This window comes from Etheostoma cragini, chromosome 18 (genome assembly GCF_013103735.1).
Source record: "Etheostoma cragini isolate CJK2018 chromosome 18, CSU_Ecrag_1.0, whole genome shotgun sequence".
NCBI classification, from domain to species: domain Eukaryota; kingdom Metazoa; phylum Chordata; class Actinopteri; order Perciformes; family Percidae; genus Etheostoma; species Etheostoma cragini.
The window spans coordinates 14,202,602-14,226,809 of NC_048424.1; the positions used below are offsets into that span (position 1 = coordinate 14,202,602).

A 24,208-nucleotide genomic window follows, 5' to 3' on the forward strand; every position below is an offset into this window, starting at 1 on the left:
CTGTGAATAAGGGTTTTAAATAAAGCCTAGTCATTAAGACACATTTACCGAGGAACATTAATTCCCTCTGCTCACTTTTAAGGCAAAGGCTAAATAATAATACATTATATTTGTATAGTGCTTTACATGGTAGGCTACTCAAAGACACTTTACAGTAAAACCAGCACATTTATCACATGAAAACAGAAACATGAAACTAGCATATTTAAAGCAACTAAAACACAGTGTAGCCCACAACTTTGTAAAAGTGTGGAGTGACTAGTAGGCATAAGTAGATATTTTTACATCCTTACACATTCAATCGGTCCGCTTTGGTCTGTTGGGCTTTTTCTCTCTGTTTGATATCAGCCATATTTCCCTTTCTGCTAGTATACAATTTACCTCCTCGTTACTTTCCATTAGAAGCTGCTGCTCACTCAGCGGGTGAAACATATGGCGCATGCATCTTCTCCGTCTCTGCACCAGTAAATACCGGTACCGATACCGTGGTCTATTTAAGAAAGCCGTGAACGTGCACTTATCCCAGCTATCTACACCTGGCTGGACATAGCTTCACCTGTTCATCCCGGCTCGGCAAACGTTCAACCAATCAAGCCGCGATGAGCAGATCAGAATAAGTCAAGCTGTGCTTTTTTTTTTACCTATCCTGGATGTCTTTATTCTACTTCCGGGCAACAGGCCCCAGGATGCTTGGTTTGTTTCAGGGACGTATTAGAAGTGAGTTTTTTCCTTTTGTTTTTCTTGTGTTTCGTGCACTTGCTTTCCTCACCCAAATAAGATTCAACGCAAACTCAATTCAGTCTGGATTTGAAAGAACAATAGTTAATGTTGAAATACAATACACGTCTTTATACTATGTTTGTTTTTTTGGTACCTGGCAACACTGACAGGCATACACACACTTTGCCTTACAAGTGGCTGCAGAGAGCATCTTCTCACAAACATGTTGCATGAGTGAGTGAATAACTCAAATGGAAAAGTAAACAGCCGCGGGTGTTGAGAGTATTAGAGGAGATTATACAGGTGGCGGGCTGCGGGGCTGCCCCATTAGCATCAACACCATGCTGCTTCTAAGCCCTGCTCTGGGGGCCCTCACTCCACTCCAGGTGTGTGACTCTGCCAAACTCGCCTTCATCCATTGAGGAGTGATAGAGGCTTAGCATTCCACTTTCAATGCTGGAAACGGGGCTTGCAAGTGGCGCAGAAAGATCATGAAACGGACGTTGTGTGTTTTTCTCACATTTCATCATCTATGGCTTACAAAGTATCCGGTTGACACTCGGGGCACTTCAACTTCCAGCGGCCTGTTCGCTTGGTTTCATGTGAAACACGAACCTTATGGCAGCAGATGAATGCCAAATGCCACAGCATTTGACAACGTGTCATACTTTTGTTGTGGCTGACAAAGTGCATTGGTACGGCTGAAAGCACTATGTTATATTGACTTGTTTATTTCACTTCTTTTGGCTAAATTGTAATACAGGTAAAAATGTTGACAACGCTACCTTGGGACTTTCACCCAAAGATTAACCAAGCATGGGATTCCGACCCAATCCCTTACACTTTAATTCTCGTTGGTTTTAAACACAGGCAAGTCCACAATTAAAAACTCAGACACGTAGGCTACATTCAAAACACAATTATACTGTATTAAAGCAATCACTACAAATATAAACAACAAATAAATCAAGATAAAAACTAAATGTAAAATACCAATGCCTGGAATTTAAAATAACCAGAAGAAAACAATCAATGGAGGTACTTAAAGCAGGAGTTAAAACTGCACTCGACAACGGGGGCAACTAAAAAACAAGTGGCCTTACACTTGATAAAAACACAGCAAATGAAAAGAGAACTGTAAATCAATAAAACAAGTCACAGCAAGGGCACACGTTCAAACTTGCACATAAGAGAAGAATTTAGCAACTTCTTTCCTACGTATATATGTGTTTCTCTCTTACAAAAAACGTGGCTTTAGTATTTTTTTACACTTAGACCAAAATTACAATGAATGTCAATTAAAACAATCAATAGGCCATCTGATAAAACCCAGGCAAAAATCCATAAAACTAAGAAATAAAATAATAGAAATTGAGTCAGCTTGTACATAAATCTAAACGGCAACAAGCAGCAGTGACCATCTCCACTCTGCAGGTACACAAAAGACATGGGTTAGTAGTACCCGTTGTTTAAAATGGCATACAAGTCAACCAGAACCAATCAAATGTTTACCTCAGCTGTGTGCCATGCTCCGGTTAGTACAGTAGGATGTCGGATCTCTTGGCCCCGAGCGTGCAGTCACGCTGGACCTTAACGAGTCAATCCTCCGCGGGACACGGGAGCAGCACAGCGCACAGACTCATCTGTCTGGGAACATTGTGGAATCAAGTACATTTTACAATCTTAGATGACATAAACAGGGTAACGGTACAATCAAAAGCTACATACCTCGCACCTGGAAGACACTGCAGAGCGGAAGAGAACAATTTGCCAATGGTATTTATATCTGGGGAAACTGTTTTGGGCAAATTAACCTGTCGGTTACACATGTGACGCTAATTATTTAGCATGAGTCAGGTTTGATAACATTCTCATTGCTTTTGCAACGCCTCTATTTATACAAATATAATCACACAGAGGAGTGAGAAAAGCAGGAAAAGAAGGTGTTAGATTTTCAAGATTTCTGTGTGTGTAAATTGATTGCCAATTAGACAGGCAGGCAGCACTGCCTTGGTCCAGGTTTAGGGACGGGTATTGACACCCCAGGCCCTCTCACTGGGCCTTTGTCTGGGATTTTTTGATAGGGTGCATTTGTGTTACCATGGGGGCATAAAAATGAACCACTTTCCTATTTGCACTCCTCTGTTCTCTCAGAGGGAGCTGCATTTTGAATGCTAAACAGTGTCGCTATATCTTCAAAAGGCGACATTGGATTGATCCCCCTGAGCAACAGAGGAGTTTCCCATCACATCTAGGAGCAATTTACCTCCGTGCCCCCACCCATGCAGCTTCCACCATCTGAGAGTGAAAACGCATACCTGATGTTACATCAGGATCCTGACTGGATGTTTCTTTAGACGCCACTGTCTATTCAGAACATGTGTTTACATGCATGTCTCTCTCTTTGAGATTACCCAACTAAACCACCATCAAAGCAGACAACTGCAAAAGAAACTACAGATATTTTCAAATAAAAATGGCTCGCAAAACACAAAGTCCTTGGCTATTCTAAATGAAATGATATGTTGAGTTTATGAAGATACAATAAACTATTACTAAAAGTTAAAGGAAGTTTAAAGTGTGTAATCAGGCAACACGAAAGAACCAATCCAACTGCAGAAGCAATAGACTATAAAAAATATCTTTGTAACAAAGCTTTAGTGCGTAACTTGAGTTGCTACAAAGCTAATTAAGACTATCAGCTCCACACAACTCTCTGTATTTCTCAATATGGCTATGTTCAGAACTTTGTGTCGTCCGGGGACTTTCCCACTCAGAAGCTCGAGTCAAGATGATCACCTCTTCTGAAGAGTCCATCATGTTTTTTTTTAATCCTCCGTGTCCTCCTTGGTTACTAGCAACTGCGTGCAGGAGGAGGGTGGGGCTTCGTGCGCGATCATTGAAGGCTTGTGTCATGTGGACAAATTGACAGTGTTGTTGTCATCAATTAGAATTCCTCCCGGGCGTGTTAGAAACTACGCACTGTAGCTTTAACTAACTTGAAACCTGAATCATTAACCAGATATAGCACATGTATGCAAATGGAAACACATTGCTGACAGTTGATTAGATATGTGCCTGTTGTTTAAATCTGAGATTCCAAGATTTAGCAGTGAAAGGTTGGACCAAAATTATCCCTTATTTTAACCCTTGTGTTGTACTAGGATCAAATATACCCCTTTTTTCAAAGTATTTTACACCAGAAATATGGGTTTCTTTCAACTGAAATGCAAAAATAAAATAGATGCATTGATGTATGTTGTTATCCTCGCAGGTACATTAATGATTTCATTGACTTTTGTGTTTTATCCAATTTCATAGTATTTGAAAACATTTTAAAATGGTTTCAAAACAGTTTATCCTCACTAAACTTTGACAAACACAAGTCTGACAAAAAACAAATTGTCTGATCTTAACTGTTAGTAAATACAAAATATTCATGATTTCTGCTTTTTTTTATTCAAAAAGTAGGTATAATGTCATATAAAGTAGGTTAATTGACTGGGGATGAAAAAGCTTTAAAAAAAATGTAAACATTTTAAAAAGCGTTAAAAGCATTGGGAAAAAAAACAATGGGAAAAGCGCCATAAAAGTTAATTTTCAATTTAGACCCATAAGGAAAAATTGATGGTCAACACTAACACAACACAAGGGCTAAATTAATGGCTCCACACCTTTAAAGGCTCTACGGCTGGACTTTGAATAGGGAAAAGATGCTGTAGCTAACTAATTTCAGCCCAATTTCTACCGACTGGATAAATTCAGGAGGGTTGAAGGATAAGCGTCTCTTGAATTTGGAGCCAACCTCATCTATAGAGGGTCGATGAACTGTGTTTTTTAACCCTCCATCAGAAGATTGGGTCTCAAGTGGGCTCTTCACGGGCCGTTGTGTCAATCAGTTTTCATGTAGCACACCCAACTTTTGGACAACGGGACAAAGCTTATGCCTTGTTGCAGTCTAAAGAGAGGGGTGACAGCACTGGCAATTGGTTTACAATGTGAGCTTTGGGTGCATGTTAACCTTTTGATTCCTGTACGTTTCCACTTGCATGGACGGATGATCAACTGTAGCCAGTGTGAAAAAAAAAAAAAAAAAATCACTCCTCAAATCAATTACCTAAATGCTTACAAATGATTTACAAGGATGTTGCCGTGGCCTTTTGCATTGTACGGCTTCAACTGCATTCACAAAGCATCATGCAAAATGGTAATTGCAGTCTGTAAATTCTTCTTCATAAATACCCGTACTTATACACCTTTAAAGTAATTGGGGGAGGACAATCATCATTTGTCACAGCTTGTAAAGAAAATTCATGTTTTGGCTTGTACTGTGACCAACGGAATACAATAAAAATCTAGCAGTACAAAAGTATTTCTCCTCCAATAACATGAATGTGTAATAATAAAATGATTCGCTCAAATCAACATCATACGAAAGAGGAATATTGATTTTTTGGTTTAAAGTCAGAATTATGAGAAACAAAGTCACAATTGTGAAAAAAGTTAAAATTTACAGTTCTGACTTTTAAATCAGAACTCAAACCAAAATGTTTACATGTTTCTAATCCTATTTCGAAACATCTCATATAGTCTTGCTTTGCCAGACCCTCCTCCAATGTGCGGTGGAGGAGGGTCTGGCTACTCCACATGGCATTTGGGAGGAAAACGTTCTCTGGTTTTTTTAGCATTTCTTTAAACCAATCGCTAGCATCTTGGGTGTTGCTAAGCACCGGAGAAAAACTGAGGTGCAGCTGCAAAATAGGCTGGGAAGGAACTTGTTCTGATGGAACATGTGAACGTTTAAAAGTTGTTTTAGTCACACAAGCAAAAACTCAGATTGGACAGATAGTCTAGCTAGCTTTCTGGATTTACCCTGCAAAGATCTTAGGAGCACTTACCCACACTCCTCCGAAATCCACCAGAGTCTAAAATGCAAACACAAAGGAAGCCCAAGGCAAAGGATATCTGGCATTTAGGAGTAAAATCCGGCCGATTTTCCCACAGAAACGGAACAATCCAGAAGTGGAATTTCAAGGATACAGGTAACTTCCCATTCCACACCAATGGCTTGAATTCCCGTGCACAAGAAGTATCACTCTGGGTTGGGGAATAAAACATGAGACTAACGAGCTAGCTGGCACCACAAGGCAAAGTATCCCTTTAAGTATATGCTATATTTAGAATATTTTCACTGTGTTATCCTGCTTTTGCCCAGCTCTTTCCAACGGGGAACTGAAGCCGTTGACGGCTAGGAGTTCAGGACGAATTGTCATCTGGGAGACATTCTCAGTCTTTCCCTTCCCTAATCCCTGCCATTTTTTTTTGCCATGACAGGGATGAAGCGCGGCTTTAAGAGACGGATGAGGAAGGGTAACCCTCCTGCTAGTCCTTCACCCATTCTCCTATTCTCTGGGAGTTGTTTGGTTTACTCATTAGGAGGCATTGTGGCTCAGATTGCAACCATGGACTGTTATCATTCATGTGCTCCTTTTGTTTTGATGCTCTCTGCAGATTTTTGTGTGAGTCTGTCTCCTCACCCTCCTCAGTGACATTTAGAGGATGCTATTCATGGAGACTTAGCAGCTCGTAGTACAGACACACTGGAATCCGATAGTTCTTTGAAGTTCAGACTCAGAAAAATATTTTAAGACCCATTTGACAGCCAAAGTAATTACTGTTTTTTCTCTTTCTTCCTTTTTCATTTGTGTGTATCTCAAGCCATTTATTTGTTGTTCCTCACTGTTGTTTGAAAGACGATGCCTTAGTGATATGCTGCACAAATAAATCATGCTTTCTCAGTGTAAACAAAGGCACTAGATATAGTCATGAGACAGACAAACTGGATGAAAGAAAACTTTACCCTTGACATTCCTTAGAGCGCTTCACATCACTATCACGTTGACGGTTTATTTGGTTCAACAGGTAGAAGACGAGACTAGATGTTCAATGATATCTTTTGGGAAATCAGGTTATAAATACAGGCAACAGATGTAGTGCATCGCGTTAAGGATCAGATTCTAAATTTGTCTTTATTAAAAGCTGAACAAAGGGATGTTGTTTACGTAAAGACTTTTGAAAGGCATAGAAAAGTTTACAAAACATTGAATTTAAAAAAGTGTTCTGACTTAAATCCCTAAGCGGCTAAAATTAAAATTTTTGCTAACTACCAACTCTATAATCAAACAGTTTAATGATGATTGCAATAGCTATTTTTGAGACATACGCTCATTGACTTTCATGCTGAGAGTTAAATGTAAAAAGGTCGATACCACACACGTTTGCAAAGTAATTACAAGTCCACAGCCAGCTTTCTGACTGGAAATAGAGAAAAACTGATAGCCAAATCCACCTACAAATTAAATAAATGTTGTATAGCTACTGCGTTCAACCCATTACCTCCTGACCGTTCAATACATAACCATTTCTTGTTTAATAAGATATAGCCACATGTGGGCTATAGACTTGCTTCAAGTCTTCATTTCCCTTCCAAGAGTCCTTTTTATTGGAATGAAGTGATTACTTGGTTTCTGAATGCTCTGAAATTGATGTCCTCGTCTTGTTTTCTCTCACCTTCCGCCTTTAGAGCACTGAGCAGAGGTAGCCTGTAGGAAGAGTTGATTAAAAGGTAATAAAGCTACAGAGGGAAAGACGGGCAGAGAGATTATTTAAGACAAGGAGGAGAGACAGAGATAGATGTATGATTGTACTGGGATCATCTCCTTTTGGCCTGACTTCCTCTTGAGTATTTCTTTTGAATGTTGACTTCATTAAGAGTGAGTTTACTAGCAGGGACGCTCTTGGCTGATAATGAGTAATGCAGTCAATATTCTTCAGACAGATAATACCTGTTCAGACTGGACATACAGCAGCGTAGCACCGCTGCAGCTGCTTGCTTTAAATGAAGGGCCTGGCCCAGGGGATCGGTTGGTTATCTGTTGCACGGCTCCCAGAGTTTGTTTCCAAAGCTAATAAATCTGGACAGATTGAAGCTCCAGCCTGCAGGGAAAACGCCATTTAATTTACAGGTATTAAAAACAAAGCGACTCTCTCCTCTTCAAAGTTCTCTCCTCCTCTCTTGGAGCTACAGCGGCTATATTTATACAGAAAACAAGTAATTGATTTTCAGCCCACAGAAAGGCAGTTATGATTGCTTTGGATGTAGAGGTATATGCAGGTGTACTGCAGATCACTAAAAATACAATTGTGGTGCAGATTTAATAGGTTCAATATGCTCTTTTTGCAAAGAGCAAAGCAAGCCTTTAAAGAAAAATTCAATTGAAAAAATTGCATCCATGCTAGGGCTGTCCCCTCTTAGTCGATTAGTCGACTACTCTGTGGTTTGTTTTTTTTAATTATTCATTTCCAAGACACTTATGAGCACATTTCTAGTGAAAACACAATATAAAGTGGTGTGTTTGCTGGATTAATTGTGTAGAAACTCAGTTTTACAAATGGTTAACTAACTATATTTATATTGTGCTTTTCCAGTCTCGAAAGTGCACAGCTCTGTCAATTAAATCAAATAATCAATTAGTCGACAAAGTGTTAATCAACAGAGAATTACTCTAGTTGAGGACAGCCCTAGTGCATGCTATGGTTTACACACTTTAGTGGTAAATACAATTAGCATTATTTACTTTTGGTCTCAAATATGAGGCGGCCATCTATGTGTACAAAAGTCAACATCAGCAGAAAGGTACACCAAACTTACTTGGTTGCTTCAGTTTGTTTTGAGTCTGTTTTAAGATTAATAAGTAAAAATGCAAATTGTTTTATCTCTGCACTAAACTGCTACCTCAGTTTATTATCAAATCTTGCCATTTGTATCCATTTGAAACCTGTTATGAAAACCCAATTTACCATCTCCCAATTCATAGAAGTTATATAAAAACAGACTTCTCATTTATAGCAAGACAGTTTTGCCAGCTTAACCCTTGTGTTGTCTTCCCGTCACAATTGAAAATCACAAAAACACTTTTGTTGATGCTTTTTATCTATACATTTTTTCAATGATTGTCACATTTCTTTAGGTTTAACACTGCATAACACTAATTTATTAACTTTAGTTTTAACAGGTATTTTGGAATGTATGGTCAAACCTCATTTACAGGAAATTAAACCTAATGTTTGAGTTAGAAAAGCACAAATTATTTAAAATTAAAGGAATGGATGTTGATGGCTAATTACAGAATATATGGAATACATCAACTTTTAAAATGCTATTAAATTGAATATTACACCCCAAAATAAATGAAAGAGATTTATACTTGCCAAAAAGTGTTGCGTGGTAGCAATCATGTTATTTTGGCTAGAGACAAAAAAAAGAACACCTCAATCTGTGGCATCTTGCGGGGGCAGTTTGAAACAAGGGCCTGTGTGGAAAAGGACAATATCAACAGTTTCTGGTTGAGTTGGCAAAGGAACTCTGGACTCCAAACCCAGGGCAGTATTTACCAGCTACATACACCATCTTTGTCTTACTCTCCCTGTTGCACACATTAAAATATCATCATAAATAGACAAAAACCTTATGTGCTCAGCAGATGTCCTAAACAACAGGAATTCTAACTTATTTCTATTCATTATTTGAGTTGATCAGATCTGCTCGAAGTGTACACACACACACACACACAGAAATATTACAAACCTGATTGGACATGACACAGCTATAATTCTACATGGTGAAAGGGACCAGCCTGTGTGCTACCATGCTCATACTCTCTCATACACACACACACACACACACACACACACACACACTTTTGGAAGGTACAGCTACATTTTCTCACATTTTCATTAGTATATCATTATGCTTATTAGAAGTGCAGAATCACATCATCTATTATTCTACAGCCTGCTGGCATGGTTATGCAGCTAATGCATAGACAAACAAAAGCACAAGGCTACGGCCCTCATGTATGAAACACGTACAACCTAAAACAGGCGTAGAACGGGCGCACGCCGATTCCTAATCAAAGCTCTGCATTTATCAATTTGAACGCGAGTTTTGGCTGCGGAAAAAAATCTCACGTCTGGTCTGACCTTGTGTACGCAAGTTTTCGAGTGATTGTATTTGAAGTGCAGCATGTAACAGGAGAAGGAGAAGTCACCAGTTGATCAGTCATTGACAATGGCAGATCTGGCTCTTTTGGAATACCTCTATGAGCCGAGCAACAATGCACACGTAGCCTACACACACACAAGCCACGGTGTGTGGGGGGCTACTACATACGCCAGAAAAAGTCTGCAATATTGTCTTAGCCTGGGGTGTTCTGCACAACATCACACAGGAAAACAAATGTAGAGATGGAGCCAGCTGAAATGCCTGTTTTCATTTCTCAGTTTGAAGATCTACATAAAAAAAAAAAAAAAAAAGGTGGGCTAAGTGACTAGGAAGTAATAGTAAATATAGCCTATATAAATAAAAGCCAAGCTTTTAGAACGGTGCATATGCAGCACTAACGTCATACCAGAGTAACGTTAGAAGAACAACAATCAATCTATAAATAGTCTTATATGAACTTGGACCCAAAGAAATATGTTAGCAACGGTATTATATTACAGTGATTTAATATTGTGCCCATCCACGTACACATCACCAGCCACGTTTAATGAGCGCAGTGTTTGGTTCAATACAGTTGGTAATACAAGGTAACCTAAGAACTTATTGTGTGTGCAGAGTTGTTACTGTTTGCGCTATATTGTATGATTAAAATATTGAATGTGGTTTCCACCGTAATTGACTGTAGGCCTATATGTGAGACATGTTTTTAAATTTATGAGTGATACAGTCAACTCCTAAAACTGAGACTTTGCTCACTGGTGTCGCACTAACTGCCTACAACTCAACACCTCTAAGACAAAAGGAGCTGGTCATTGACTTTGGGAGGTCCAGACCAAGACCGCAACCAGTCCTGCCAGAGGTAGTTGAGGTGTAGGCAGTTCAATTATACAAATACCTCAGGCTGTGGGCACCTCCAGGATGGATAAACTGATCAGGTGGGCCGGCATGAAGCTGGACTCACTGGTGACGGTGGCAGAGGAGGACGACACTGGACAAACTGCTGGACATTATTGACAATGCCAGCCACCCCCTGCACACCGTCATCCTTCCCAAATGTCAGACCAGCAGACTCAAGGACTCCTTTGACCTTCATTCCATCAGACTTTACAACTCACTTGGGGACAAATGGACATACATACATACATACATACATAAGGTCACTTTAAAACTTGACTCAACACTGACACTTTTGACTGATAATTTATGGTTAAGGTCTTTTTATAGCCAAAGGTTCTTCTTCTTATACTGTATTCTATACTGTGTTCTTGCTAAAACGGACGCTGGAAATTTCAATTTTCTTGCGGGAGTCATCCCAAAAGGATTAATAAAGAGAATTCTAAGATTTTGTTGAAAGCTATATGAAATAGGAATGTTTAAAGAGTGTAAAAATACCATAACCCTGTATTTCTGCAACCGTAGTTCCATAAACACCCCTTTAGGAATAAAACTCTTTCAAGGGCAGATGTGTAGAATGCATAGCTTGTAGGTAAAATGTATTTCCCCAAGCTCACATCTAAGATCTCCTTAGTTCTGTAAATTTCTCTAATTATTACAACCCTTAAGCGGTCTGACTGAAGCTTGAGACTTAAGACTAAAACAGCTGCAATAATTCAACCTAATAAACTCAGCAAAGGCCTTAAATTGACCCAAGGGACGATTTGATTCAGGTTGACTCAAGTTGGATTTACAAAGCGTTTTGTTTCGTCTAAAATGCTGCTGCACAATTAACTGCAGTCAATGATAAAGTGCCCATATTATGAAAATTTAAAACTTTTTCTGGGATTTGGGGTGTTATTTTGTGTCTCTGGTGCTTCCACACGCAATAAAACTTTGAAGAAGAAAAAAAAACTACCCATGCTGTTTTGAGTGAGATACACGTTTCTGAATGTCCTCTGCTTTCATTCTCCGGGTGAGCTGGACAGAATCTCCACGGCTTTGTACATCACTAGTCGAGCGAAGGTGGCTAACCATAGCACATGCTAGCTCGTTCAATGATAAAACACTGCTACAACACACACACACACTAGTTTACCATAATCTCCAAAAGAACTACTTCCTGTCCCTGTTCTGCAGGTATTTCAAAACTGCCCCTCATTTAGAAGAAGTCTCCCAGCTACTCCGGCCTTGGAATGACCAAAGTTGGAGAAAGAGTTCCTGCTGATGTGATCTTACCGAGCTTCTGTGCATGTGCGACTCCCAACAAAGATAGTATAGAAATGAGATGTCTCACTCTGTAGCTAAAACAGAGACCCAAAAACAGGATCTGCAGCAATGTGCAGTACAACAAAAATGTGGTGTTTTTTTTTTATATATAAAACCACGTAACCCTATTCTGGTTCAACTTCAAAATACAATTATGAACCTGAAAATTAACATAATAGGGGTGCATTAAAGCTTTTAATCCATTTCAGTCAGTGATAGAGGATTCTCAGAATTGCACATTACTATCAATTACCTGAAAACATCCTTCCTTGTCACAGTACTCTTTGCTGCTAATACTCCCCATAAAAGCTAAAAGAGCAGAGTTAGCAAAGCTGGCTAATTCAAAGACATGTCCGCAGGCACCTAAATCAAACTGTTTTTGCTTAATCTTTTATCTAGGTCATATCTACCGTTAATGTCTGTCTGTGGGGGTTAAGGACAGTTCAGGGCAGTTAGTACGACATGTCCTCTTGTGTCATAAAGAAACTAAAATCTGAATTTTTCCCATAATTTCACATTGTCTACATTCCCTTCAAAAGGAATGAGATGAGAGAAATATTTAAAAAGTATGGAAGTTGGCAATAAAAACTTCTGTCACGAATGCAAAAGCTTCCATTTGAAGTGTTTGGTAGGAGTTACTAATGCAGACAGCCAGTTATTACCCACACTAATTTCCTGTCCTTACTTTATAGTTAATCCCCTGTATGTCCCTTTGCTTTTCTTGTATGGAAACTAAATCTAGCAATTAGCTCTTATCGTCTCATTTTGCAGACAATCGCTCTAGCTGAAATGAGTTCATGGTTCATGGTTGCGGTGCTTTTAATCACAACCCCGGACATTAGCCATTAGAGGAACCAACAGCTGAGCTTACACCCACCCTGCTCACAATCGAGCCCACATGGTCATTATGGGAGGTTACAAATAGTGCTCTCTGTAACAGGAGGAACCAAAAGAGGGCATTAGTAGTGAATATGAAGGCTAGTTTCATTTTGGCTTTCAGCCAGGAGTAAGCAACAACAATGAGCCCTGTAGGCAGCTGAGGGCATGTAGTCATTTGCTTTTTCCACAGTAATTAACCATGAAAATCAGTGCTCATGGTAAGAGTAAAAGGCCTCATTAGAAGCTGAAATTCAGCTAAAGTGAAAGCAATACATTTTGAGAAATATGCTCATTCGGTTTCTTGCCAAAACTCTTTCGTCTGTATGGTAAACATGATGCTACATCCAGATAGTAAGCATAGCATAAAGACTGAATCCAAGGGAAATAGCTAGCCTGGCTCTGTCCAAAGGTAACACAATCCACCTTTTGGCAATTCTAACTCTCATTGATCATTTTGAATCTTGTTTGTTTAATCAAACAGAAGAAATCAAGTATAAAAAATTATTATGAGAACTGGCAGCCTGGTTTTCCTACCTGAAAAGCAATTTCTCATTGAAAATTAAATGATTGAAGACTGGAAGTGCCTGCAAGGAGGGTGGTTAGAAATGGAGGTGAATAATTAGGCTAATCAAATTTAAGTGGAAATTATAGAAAGGGTTTGATACAATGTTGACAAATTAAATGGTAACTTTTATTTTTAACGAATACACAGCCAGTTACTTAAAATTTAAATGGTGAGGTGGCCAGAGGCCAGCTGTGGATAGGCAATCTAAGTCCAGGTGTGTTCCATGGTTGTTTACACTGACCCACCACATGTGCTCACTGCAATCGAGTCACTACAAACTGGTTCACTGCAAATGGTGTCCCAGTGCTATTATCACTAAAAACTGTGCAGGGACCCCCACTAGCGTGCCTAGCCTACAAAGTAATAAACGGTTGGTCATATCTACAGTACAAGCAGACCAAACATGGATTGGCCTGGTGGCACATTAAATCATAGTAAATTAAATAAAATACTAAGACACTAAACCAAGGCAAAACTGCAGCTGACAACCTTACACCGTGCGCTCAGTAGACCAATTAATACACCGCGCCACTCCAGGAAGGGGAACTTCAGATTCCTGAAAGGTCACAGAGAGGGTCCCACTTGGCAGCTGACAGGCAAAGAACACCAGAGAGTGGGCTATGATGGCACAGGTGCCTTAAATAAGCTCAGCTAATGAAGGGGATTTGGTCTGGGTGGAGCTCTTTGGATATTAGGGAGGTGCGTTCAAGAGCAAACAGTGCAGAATTGAACACCTGATGCTCTGCATACAAGCAAATCCCACTAAGCTAACTGGCTGCTGGCTGTGTTTTCACATTAAAGCTTCTCAAAAATGTCAAACTACTCCTTTAAGATTGTTGTGCAAACTGTACCGAGGTGTATAACGAGATGAGGTTACCATGAAAACACAATCGATAGAAATGAAAACTATTGCAACCAGGTTAATAAAATTGCAATATCGGAGTTAAATGTTTTTATTTTGTTAATTATCTTCATCTTGCCTTAACTCCACTCGATTGGTTTTGGGAGAACTTCTAGGGTAAGACTTGATGGATGGATGAACAAGCGGATACTAGTTTTTTTTTCACTTTCTTTTTTATAGATCTGACTTTATTGAACTTTGTTGTCCAACTGTTCTGCTCTCTGACTCACTGTTTGGATGTTGCATTGAGGGATCAAGCCTTGGGCTTTTTTGAACTCGTTGTAAAACTGTAAAAGATGAAAAAACAGACACATATTTTACATACTCATATATTTTTTATATATTTGACATATTTTACCTGACATTTAGCCCTGATTATCATGTGTCAATTATGTATTATGTGTATAACTGCTCTTATTAAAACACTGACAATCCCTTATGTCTCTCTCTCTCACTCTCACACACACACACACACACACACACTCACTTTCTTTGACTCTTTCCATTCATCAGGAAAAAAAAGAATTACAGAATTATTGAGTATGCCAGTGAAAAACAACGAGTGAAACAATTGATGCAGGAAAAACAAGTCAGGGGTTGTCAATCATTGATTCTCTTGTCAGTGCAAATATCTGATCAGCAGAAATAGATAGATAGATAGATAGATAGATAGATAGATAGATAGATAGATAGATAGATAGATAGATAGATAGATAGATAGATAGATAGATAGATAGATAGATAGTACTTTATTCATCCCACAACGGGGAAATTCCCCTGTTACAGCAGCAGTTTTACACAGTGAAAACCAACCAACCAACAAACAAACAAACCAGCAAACAACAGACAATGTGCAAAAAGTACTGAATGAATATAAAGTGGCATGAAATAAAAGGTACTGTAAAGTAAAGTGAGGTGACCATAGTATGAAAAGTATTGCAATGTAAGTAAATGGTCCATGATGGATGTCAGCTTAACATCCTTCTCTCCCCTACTTTCTCTATTGGGTCCATAGGACAGTCCAGAACAGAGTTTGCTCACCTGATCAGTCTATTGAGTCTGCTCCTGTCCCCATCCGAGCTGCCCCCCCCCCCCCCCCCCCCCCCCCCCCCCCCCCCCCCAGCAGACCACAGCATAAAGGATGACAGAGGCCACCACAGAGTCATAAAACGTCCTGAGGAGAGTCCTGCACACTCCAGAGGATTGGAGGACAACACCCATGCTCTCCCCAGCATGGGTGTTGTCAGTCCAGTTCAGTTTATTGTTCAGGAGAACACCCAAGAATTTGTAGCTCTCCACTACCTGAAGGTCTGATCCCTTGATGCTCACCGGTGCGAAGTAGGACGTTTTCTTCCTAAAGTTGACAATCATCTCTTTCGTCTTGCTGGTGTTAAGCTCACACCAGCAACCAAAAAACGTTACCCTCAGGAACTCATCCAACAACGGCTGTGTCATCGGAGAGCTTCTGGATGTGGCAGTGGGTGGTGTTGTGAGTAAAGTCAGAGGTATAGAAGGTAAAAAAGAAGGGGGAGAGCACCGTACCCTGAGGTGCACCCAGGCTGCAGTGATAGAGCCTCACATACCGTGGTCTGTTGGTGAGATAGTCCATTGTCCATGCAGCCAGGTGTTGGTCCACTCCCACGCTTGGGAAAATTGGGAGTCTCAGACTCTGTAAAACTGCAGTTAAACTATAAACAACAATGTAAATGTGTCGTTTGCATTAGAGGACTTCTCAACTATAACATATAGTCCACCTATAGATGTATTTGGATATTAATCATTTCCATGTTTTTTTATTAGATAGAAACCAAGACATTTCAAGTGTGTTTTAGTGAGTATGAATGCTCTTTCAGATTATAGAAATGTATTAAATTGATTGTAAACCTAATCTAAAGGCAGAATAGCACAAAAGAACTTTTGTCTATGAGACAGCTGGGCTGGTGCACAGGTCCGACCCATAATGTTACCTCCAGCTCACTCTGAAATCCTGGCTTTTGATGCAAATTATTATTGTAGTGTTGAGTTATTTGCATGATTTAATAACCTTAAAAAGCGAATACACGGAAACAGTTCTGGGACCAAATAATCCCTTACTAGATCTTATAAATGCCTCCTCTTAATTTTTCTTTGTCTTGTTCCTGTCTTCTTTAATCCAACATTAAACAATTTGTTTCCCAGGCATTATCTAGTTTATGCATTACTGGCTGCAATGTTGGATGATGTTTATTAATGGAGTTATCATCAGAGGAATCTGCACTACACACCCGAAGCAATGCAGTAACATATTGATTTTCTGTCCAAACCAAAGTGTGTGTGCCTGAAGTGATCTTTTTTTTTTTTTTTTTCAAAGACAACCAAAACCATGGAAGCAAACTGCCACCTAGTGGACAAACTGTCTACATGCTCTGATATATAGGTGTGTACTGCATGTGTAAGAAACCAACAGAGGCCATGTTTATATGAGACGCAGGCTCTATAAACTATTTTTCTTAAACACATGGATTGGTACCTTTCAAGCAATGTATCAAACCTGCTTCGAGAGGGAGGAGTTTTATTATGAGTGCAGGGACAGATTTGAAAATGTTTCCCTATTTCTAGTCTATGTCCTTTATGTTTTCTCCTGCAGGAAATTCCACTGGATGCATGTACAGTATGTATGTTTCCTTCCGTATTCTTTGTCTTGTAATTTTAAACTCTGCTGGATTTCTGAGGACAATGGTTAACTGCTCCTCAGATCTCTGCATACTAATTTAAACGGGTAGCTAGACAATCTGTCAAATCTGAGAATCTGTCAATTTTCCCCCACACAACTATTACAGCGGCTCCGTGAAGAGCTTAGCGCCACCCATGATTGGTTTAAAGAAATGACAATGAACCATAGCATGTTGTTCTCCCATCCCAGAATGCTATGTTGACTAGCCAGACCCTCGTCCGGTCCACCGTGGGGATGTTCTGGCAAAGTGAGACCTCCCTATTTCAAACATTTCAGTCTGAAATTGCTTAGTTTTTTCACATCTCACCTTCCTCACTTTAACCCCCATACTAAGGGCAAATTCTGTTCTTCTGAGTTCATACCACTGCTCCTATCGGGAGGTTATTGGGAGCAAAAGGCAAGCCTCCAGAGTCCCACAGGTCTGTTTTGTTTACTGAGAAAATGTGGCATCCTTGAGAAGCCTCTCTGCTTTATTGCTCTGTCTTTCTCAACCAACTGCAGTATGCTAATCTTTGAAGACTTCCGCTCCCACCTGCCAACCCTCATTATTTTCACACTATTTTTGAGATAAACAATGTAAAGTAGCTCGGTGCCAGTAAAATGTCCTCCTATCATATAATAATAAAGATGGAGTAGGCAAAACAAAACATGCAAAGATTTTATCAAGTATTTACTTATGCCAAGGCCAGTTGCCATGGTGATTCTTAGACACTGATAACAGTAGTCTATTTCAATTAAAATAAACTTTTTAAAGGGTGGTGATGCCGCAGTGGACATGACATTAGTTAATGTGTCCCTGAGCAAGACACTTAACCCCTAGTTGCATATAAGAATTAAAGTTGCTTTTGATAAAAGCTGCAGCTAAATGCAATGTAATGTCATTGGCTGTAAATAGTTCACGGAGAATTGAAAGAATATGTTCACATTTTGACTCAAATCTTTCTTAAACTTCTGTCTTAGATTACTTTGCAACATGAATGCTGTTTCTCTACTGTTTATCTTGTGATGGTTGTAATGAAGGATACAATATATAGAACTTTCTCTAGTTGTAAAATCCTGTTTTAGAGTAAGAGGTTGGTTGGGCATCTGACAAACATTCATAATCATAAATGTATAAATCTAACTGGACTTCCTGGAATATCTTTCATGTTTGACCTTATTCTGCAGCAACACCCATCACAGTTCATCAAGGAAACTAAAGAGCAATGCACATGAAAAAGAGGCTGGAAGATATCCACTTATATTTGACTACCTCATAGTGCTGGAGTATTACGTTGTAAGCTTTGTGGATTTTATCCCCCATTTCTGGAATTACATTACAAAGGGGTCTCTCCACAGCCAGGGAGTACAGGAGGAATAATGAACTCTTTCAAAGTACATAAATGGGCACGTGACTTAAAAAAATGTGAACCTATCCTTTACATCACAGACAGACATGGAAAAAAATTCCAAAAACAAACTTGAAATCAGGTCATTATATTTGACTGTAACTGGAGCTGACATTGCTTGTGTGTAGGTGGGTAGAAAATTGACTCTGTAGTCAAGCTGATAAAATACCAGTTGAGTTCAGTGCAGGATAAACTGAACTGCACATTGTATAAAGTACTGAGGAATAAGAATGGATCTTAGGATTTTGCCCATCCACAACCCTCTTTTTAAAATGAATTAGTTTGTTTGATCCTCAGACTTGATAAGCCAATGTTAGGACCAAGTTTTAGAAGTATTAACTCTTAACCATCACTGAGCTTTTCTGTTAAAGACAGTTTTTTTTGTCCCTAAACTTTGACAGTTGGAATACAAAAAAAATGCAGAACAGATACAAAACAAGGAAAACCAAAAGAACGAAACATTACTGTAAATGAAACTCACTGGTATCACCTGATCAGGATGATAGTCCGTCCCCTTTCCTACACCTCTTTTCCTCCCCCTAAACTCTTGGATGTTCTTGGCCTTATCTCAAACACCTCTGTCTCCATGAATACAATTAACCCCTTCCCCCTCTCCGGGTACTCCTTCCCACCTAGTCTTGGCCATTACCATAAGCACAATGGATAAATAGAGCAAAGGCAGTGAGCAAAAACCACAAACCGGTCTCAAAGCTCATTTCTATTCTTTGGCCTGCTGGCTCGGTTTGACCTTTGTGTTTTTCACATTTGGATGTGGTTACACACAGCGATTTAGATCCTTTTCTTTATCTTTCGTACAGCACATTGGTCATCAACATGTATTAACTTGGCGGGGACAGACATGTCTTTTGGGTGACAGGATAGCGCAGAGCTCTGTGATGTGCTAAACTGTTCAATTTCTTCCACCAGAGAGTCAAATCAAAATGCAGCCGATGGGGCGGAAGATTAGAATTGCTTATTGGTTTCACTTGACTCACTGACTTGGAAGAAAGACCAAATGATTTGGGAAAATTGCAGATATGTTTAACAGTTTTAGATATATGGAGCATAAAACGGGTGGCTTTATTAATTTGTCAGGCATGGACTGTGTTAATGAGCTGACATGTTGAAGCATTTTAATACCTCCGTGAGCAAGAGTGAAGCAAAGGGTTGATGATGGTTGATAGTTTATTAATATACAGCACAGATTTCCTTACCTACTGACAATGCAAGCTGCCAATATCAATAGTACCAATTTCAGACATGTAATAAGTACAAAGGAAACTGAAATCTGTTATTTAGGGTTGTTACAGTGAAAGTTCTGACTGTGTAAAGAGAACTGGAAGTGGGACGGCAGACAAACGTAGCTTCTAAAAAGTAAATCAGAAGTCTGGAATGGATAGTACAAAAAAATAAAACATCTTCCATTTATATTCAGTTTTCAAGTAAAGAAACTATGCAATTTTTTTTTTCAAAAACTGAATTGTAGGAAAATTCAAACTTAACCAGTGTGCATGACGGTTAAGACAATACATTCAACAGTGTCGTGGGAACTATTTCAGTGCAAAAACAGTGTGACATAACTCACAGTTCAAATAATGTGCATCACCAAACGTTAAAGAGGCATTTTCAAAGTAGATTATCCAAAAACAAACAAAAAAGCCAAAACCTCAAGATAACCAGCTACAACTTTGGTGCACAAAAGGTGTACATTCAATAATCAAAAGTAGAACAATTGGGGAAAAAAATATAACACTGGCTTCTCTTTACATTATAAGTATCAAAAACATATGACACCACTAGGAATCTCCCAGATCAATATCACAAGCATCAACAACAACAAAAAATCCTACTTTCAAGCATAAACAAACTTACTACAATGAAAACTGAAAAATAAAAAGGACCCTGAGTACAATGCTTAGCAAGGATTAAAAGAGAGTGGAGGAGAAACAGCTTCAAACAAAATGACACTAAACAGCAGCTTTGAACTGCCTTTTGCCTGGAGGGCAACATGCAGGGTTTAAACTGACCCACAACTCAGCTTCTTTTCACACACGTGCAAATGTCCAGGAGGGAGGAATGAGCTGTGGTGGTGGGGCAGAGGAAGGACACAATGCATTTAGATGCTAAATCGGTGCACTTAACAGTCTTTTAGGATATGAAGTAACGCTTGTGTAGTATGTTTACAGTAAAATGCACTGGTGGAGAGAGGGACGGGAGGTTTTTGGGTCCAAGAAGTTCTTCATCAGAGCTTTCATGTCGCTCCTAAAAGCCCATTTTTGTAAGATAAAAGCAGTGGTCATGGTTACCCATGAACCAGCGACACCCCATGATGCAAAGCTCGCTTCCACATGTAGTACGTTGAGCGTGGCGTGAAGGGGAAGTAAGACCTGAATTCTTTAAACGTGGGGAAGGATTTCTCCTCAAAGCGTTGCTGCAGGAACAGCTTGGCCTTGGCCTTGAAGTTGGCCAGAGCCACAACATCCATCGCAAACATCTGCTCATCTATGGGCGCCTTGCTGTGAGGGGTGTGCTTTGGACGTGGGGCAGGAAACGGGGGAATGGGGGAACTTTCTAGAGGTTTAGGACTCTCAACAAATGGGGGCACATGCTGACTACACATCCTCCTCTCCATGATCTTGTTTTCCGGAGCAGTGCTCTCCGGACTCTCAGGAAGGTTGATCTTTGCGCTCTGCGTGACGATCATCTTCTTGCGGTTCTGACTGCTACGCCAAAGCCAGAAGAAACAGGCGGACATGGTTGGGAACTTGAGCTTGAACTTCGTCAGGGACCATTTGTATTTCTGGACATGTAATCTCGCAGCATCTCGGAGCTGTTTTTTACTGATGTACGCCAGCATGAAACTTTTGTGTTTTTGCCCACAGATTCTACTTTTGGGTGCGAAGGGATGGTTGTTGTGAGGCAGGACCGGGGACAGACTTTTTGGACTATGGCTCTTGTCAGCGTCCGAGCTGTCCTCACTGCTGCCAATGTTGCCTTTGTAACCGCCGTTGAACAGCATGGCTTCTCTCCTCCAGTTGTAGTAGGTTGACCTGGAGATCCCTGGGAAATTTCTTTTGAAGATCCTGAAGGGAAGGGAGGAGTTCATGGCGATGCAATTTTGCAGACAGCGCTTAGCTTCCTGCATGTGAGCTACAGTCTGGGCCCGCTCCAGGTCCAACTTGCCGAGGCTGATGCCAAACATGCTGGCCACGCTGTCATTATGGTCTGGCTCATCCAGCTTCGCTTCAGGCGAGGACCAGATCTCCTGCTCCGTGCTCTCTCCAGGACTAATCTCTCCAGCGGATGATGAGGTGGAGAAGTTTCCTCCGGTTTTCAGGAGCTCTTGCTTCCAGTTGTAGTACGACGACCTTGAGATCTCAGGGAAAAACTCTTTAAACTGGTGCAAAGGGATGAGCTTGCCCTCCAAATAGCAGGCCTGCAGGAAATACTTTGCCTCGTACCTGGCTGCTGACTTTTTGCAGTGCTCCTGCGTCTGCCTCTTCCAGCGGTAGAAGGTCCTCTTGGTGATGTTGTACTTGTCCTTTAGACCCGGGTAGGAAAGCTGCAAGTCCTGATTCAGCAGGTCCTCGCTCTTCATTGGCGACACCCTCTGCTGGCTGTCATGGCTTCCAAACCTGAGATCACTTGTCTGGACTAGTGCCACAAAGTGGTTCGGCCTGAACAACGACCCAGACTGCAGCTCTCCAGACCACATGATGTGGAGGGTTAGCGGATCACAGTCTTTAGGCCACGGTCTTGGGCGTATAACACGGTTGAAATAGGGCCGGATCTTGAGGTTGAACTTGGGATAGATGGAGTAGATGTTAAACTGTAAGACAGACGAAAGTGCGTACACGTGCCACATGTTGGCAAAGGAGCCGGGGAAGCAGGACGCTTTGACGTCGGCGTCGAAGATGGCCTCCAGGACTGTTACAGGCAGGTTGAGCATGTCCTCAGACTCTTCAGCACAGAGGCTGAAGCGAACAGCCTGAAGCATCATTTTTGAATCGATCATTCCGGACAGATAGTATCTCTTCCACAGCACCATTTCCACTACAGTCCGGACCTGTGAGGGCAATAATATTTATAATTAATATTACAAAAAAAACACATGTAGTTAGGCATGAAGAATCTGTATTGATGTATACAGACTGAGATTATAAACTATCACGGCTCACCTGTAGCTCTAAGCTGAGTCCAGCGTTGCCCACTAACAGCATGCTTACAGCGTCAAACAGACGGTTGCCCTCCCCCTTACAGTTTAAAGGCAGGAGGCCAATGGGTGCGTCGGGTGGGTACAGGCCATGAGCCAAGCTATCCACGCCTGCCCACACGGGAAAATCCTGACAGGGGGTCTCTGGGAGCTGGAAGGGAGCAAGGATATGGTCCACCTCCAGGGCCACTCGGGTCAGAGCGTCTAGGCCGGAGCTCTCTGTTGCCTCCTGGAGCTCCCCCAGAACAGACAACACCACCTCCTTCCTCTGAATCATACCTGGGGATCTGACGAGAGCTGGAGGGGAGAAGAAGAGACAGGGAACAAAAGTTAAATATGATGAAGAAGGAGAGGGAAGCCCAGGTGATTCTGGAAAGCTTAGTTGAATTTTAGTTTTAGTTCAGTCTACAACAACAGGGACCAGACTTAGGAAATGTGTTCATGCCTTTGTTAACAGTAGAGTAGATTATGTAGATTACTGAGGTCTGTCCATACTCAAACAACAGCTGCAGCTTAATCAAAGTGCTGCTGTTGCAGTTTGGTCTGGAACTAAATAAACACATCTCAAGTGTTTCTCACTGTATTGCACTAGATTTATTCCTCAACATTAATCTGATCTCTAAAGCATTTTCTCTGCTACTCACCTCTTGACCCAAGCCTACCTTGTTTCTTGTACAAATGCAAAGCCACAGCTGTGATTCTACACATGTAAATTCCATTTAGAAAAAAAAAATCTCCATACTAGTGTGTGTTTTTTTTAAATTATTATTACAACGTAGCTGTAATATGACTTCTACTGTTAGTAACTGAAACTTCACAATGCTAATTCAAGTCAAATTCCATACCTACAATGCTTACTTTACGTTGCACCGTGTTGTGTTATTTGAAAGCTCTCAGTGACTTATGTGCGTGTTTCTGTAATTCCTAACTCTCTCTTACACTCTGAACCTGCGAAGTTCCCATCAACTCCACCTCTTCCACCCAAACACTAGAAAACGCGCATCTGGAATTAAAGACAACAAATGACTCCGGAAACGACAATAAAAACAAATGTTTTCCTACCTGAACGTCCACAGACTACAAGAGGAGACTCAATGGAAATCGCTTGTATGCAGCGGAGGGTTTCACAGCTGATCGTGTTGATCTCTGGGAGTTTTGTTCATTGTGTGCGTGCAGCTCCGGAGGGGTCTGTCCTCCGACCTGTGGAGATTTGGCGAGTGATAAGCAGCACCTCCCTTCAGGAAATTGTTAATCGTCGATTGGCTTCTTTTTTCTTCTTCTTCTTCTTCTTCTTCTTCTCGGCGCTGAGAGACACCTCCCTCCTCCCCCTCCCCTCATTCTCAAGTTGGCTACAGCCAGGGTCAATTTCAATGTGAAGTGTTAACAAAAGCCATGTTGTCGGGCCCATGCACCACAGAGGCAGCCCAGCTGTAGGTTACCAGGTATCTGTGCGTTTAGGTTTGCAGATGTCAACAGTTCACTTTCAAGTTTATTTGGCAAATGTGTCAAAGGAACACCAGATTTATTTTTTCCTTAGAAATAAACTATTCTTACTCTTATGTG

General features: G+C 40.6%; 1 protein-coding gene and 1 long non-coding RNA gene across 2 annotated transcripts in view; both read right to left on the reverse strand.

Annotated features, from left to right (window-relative positions):
- LOC117961755 overlaps positions 1 to 7,715 on the reverse strand; it is a 19,764-nt gene extending 12,049 nt beyond the window's left edge. The window contains exons 1-3 of the long non-coding RNA XR_004660483.1: positions 7,566 to 7,715; positions 7,054 to 7,354; positions 4,636 to 4,639 (exon numbers count right to left, since the gene is read on the reverse strand). This is a non-coding gene — a long non-coding RNA (uncharacterized LOC117961755). The remainder of the gene's footprint in view (positions 1 to 4,635; positions 4,640 to 7,053; positions 7,355 to 7,565) is intronic.
- Positions 7,716 to 19,903: 12,188 nt separating this feature from the next.
- vrtn (vertebrae development associated) lies at positions 19,904 to 23,851 on the reverse strand. The gene is made up of 3 exons (XM_034900112.1): positions 23,708 to 23,851; positions 22,611 to 22,942; positions 19,904 to 22,498 (listed from the first exon to the last, which is right to left on the reverse strand). The coding sequence occupies exons 2-3, from the start codon at positions 22,920 to 22,922 to the stop codon at positions 20,735 to 20,737; spliced, it is 2,076 nt and encodes a 691-aa protein (XP_034756003.1). The 5' UTR covers positions 22,923 to 22,942; positions 23,708 to 23,851; the 3' UTR covers positions 19,904 to 20,734.
- Positions 23,852 to 24,208: the final 357 nt, after the last annotated feature.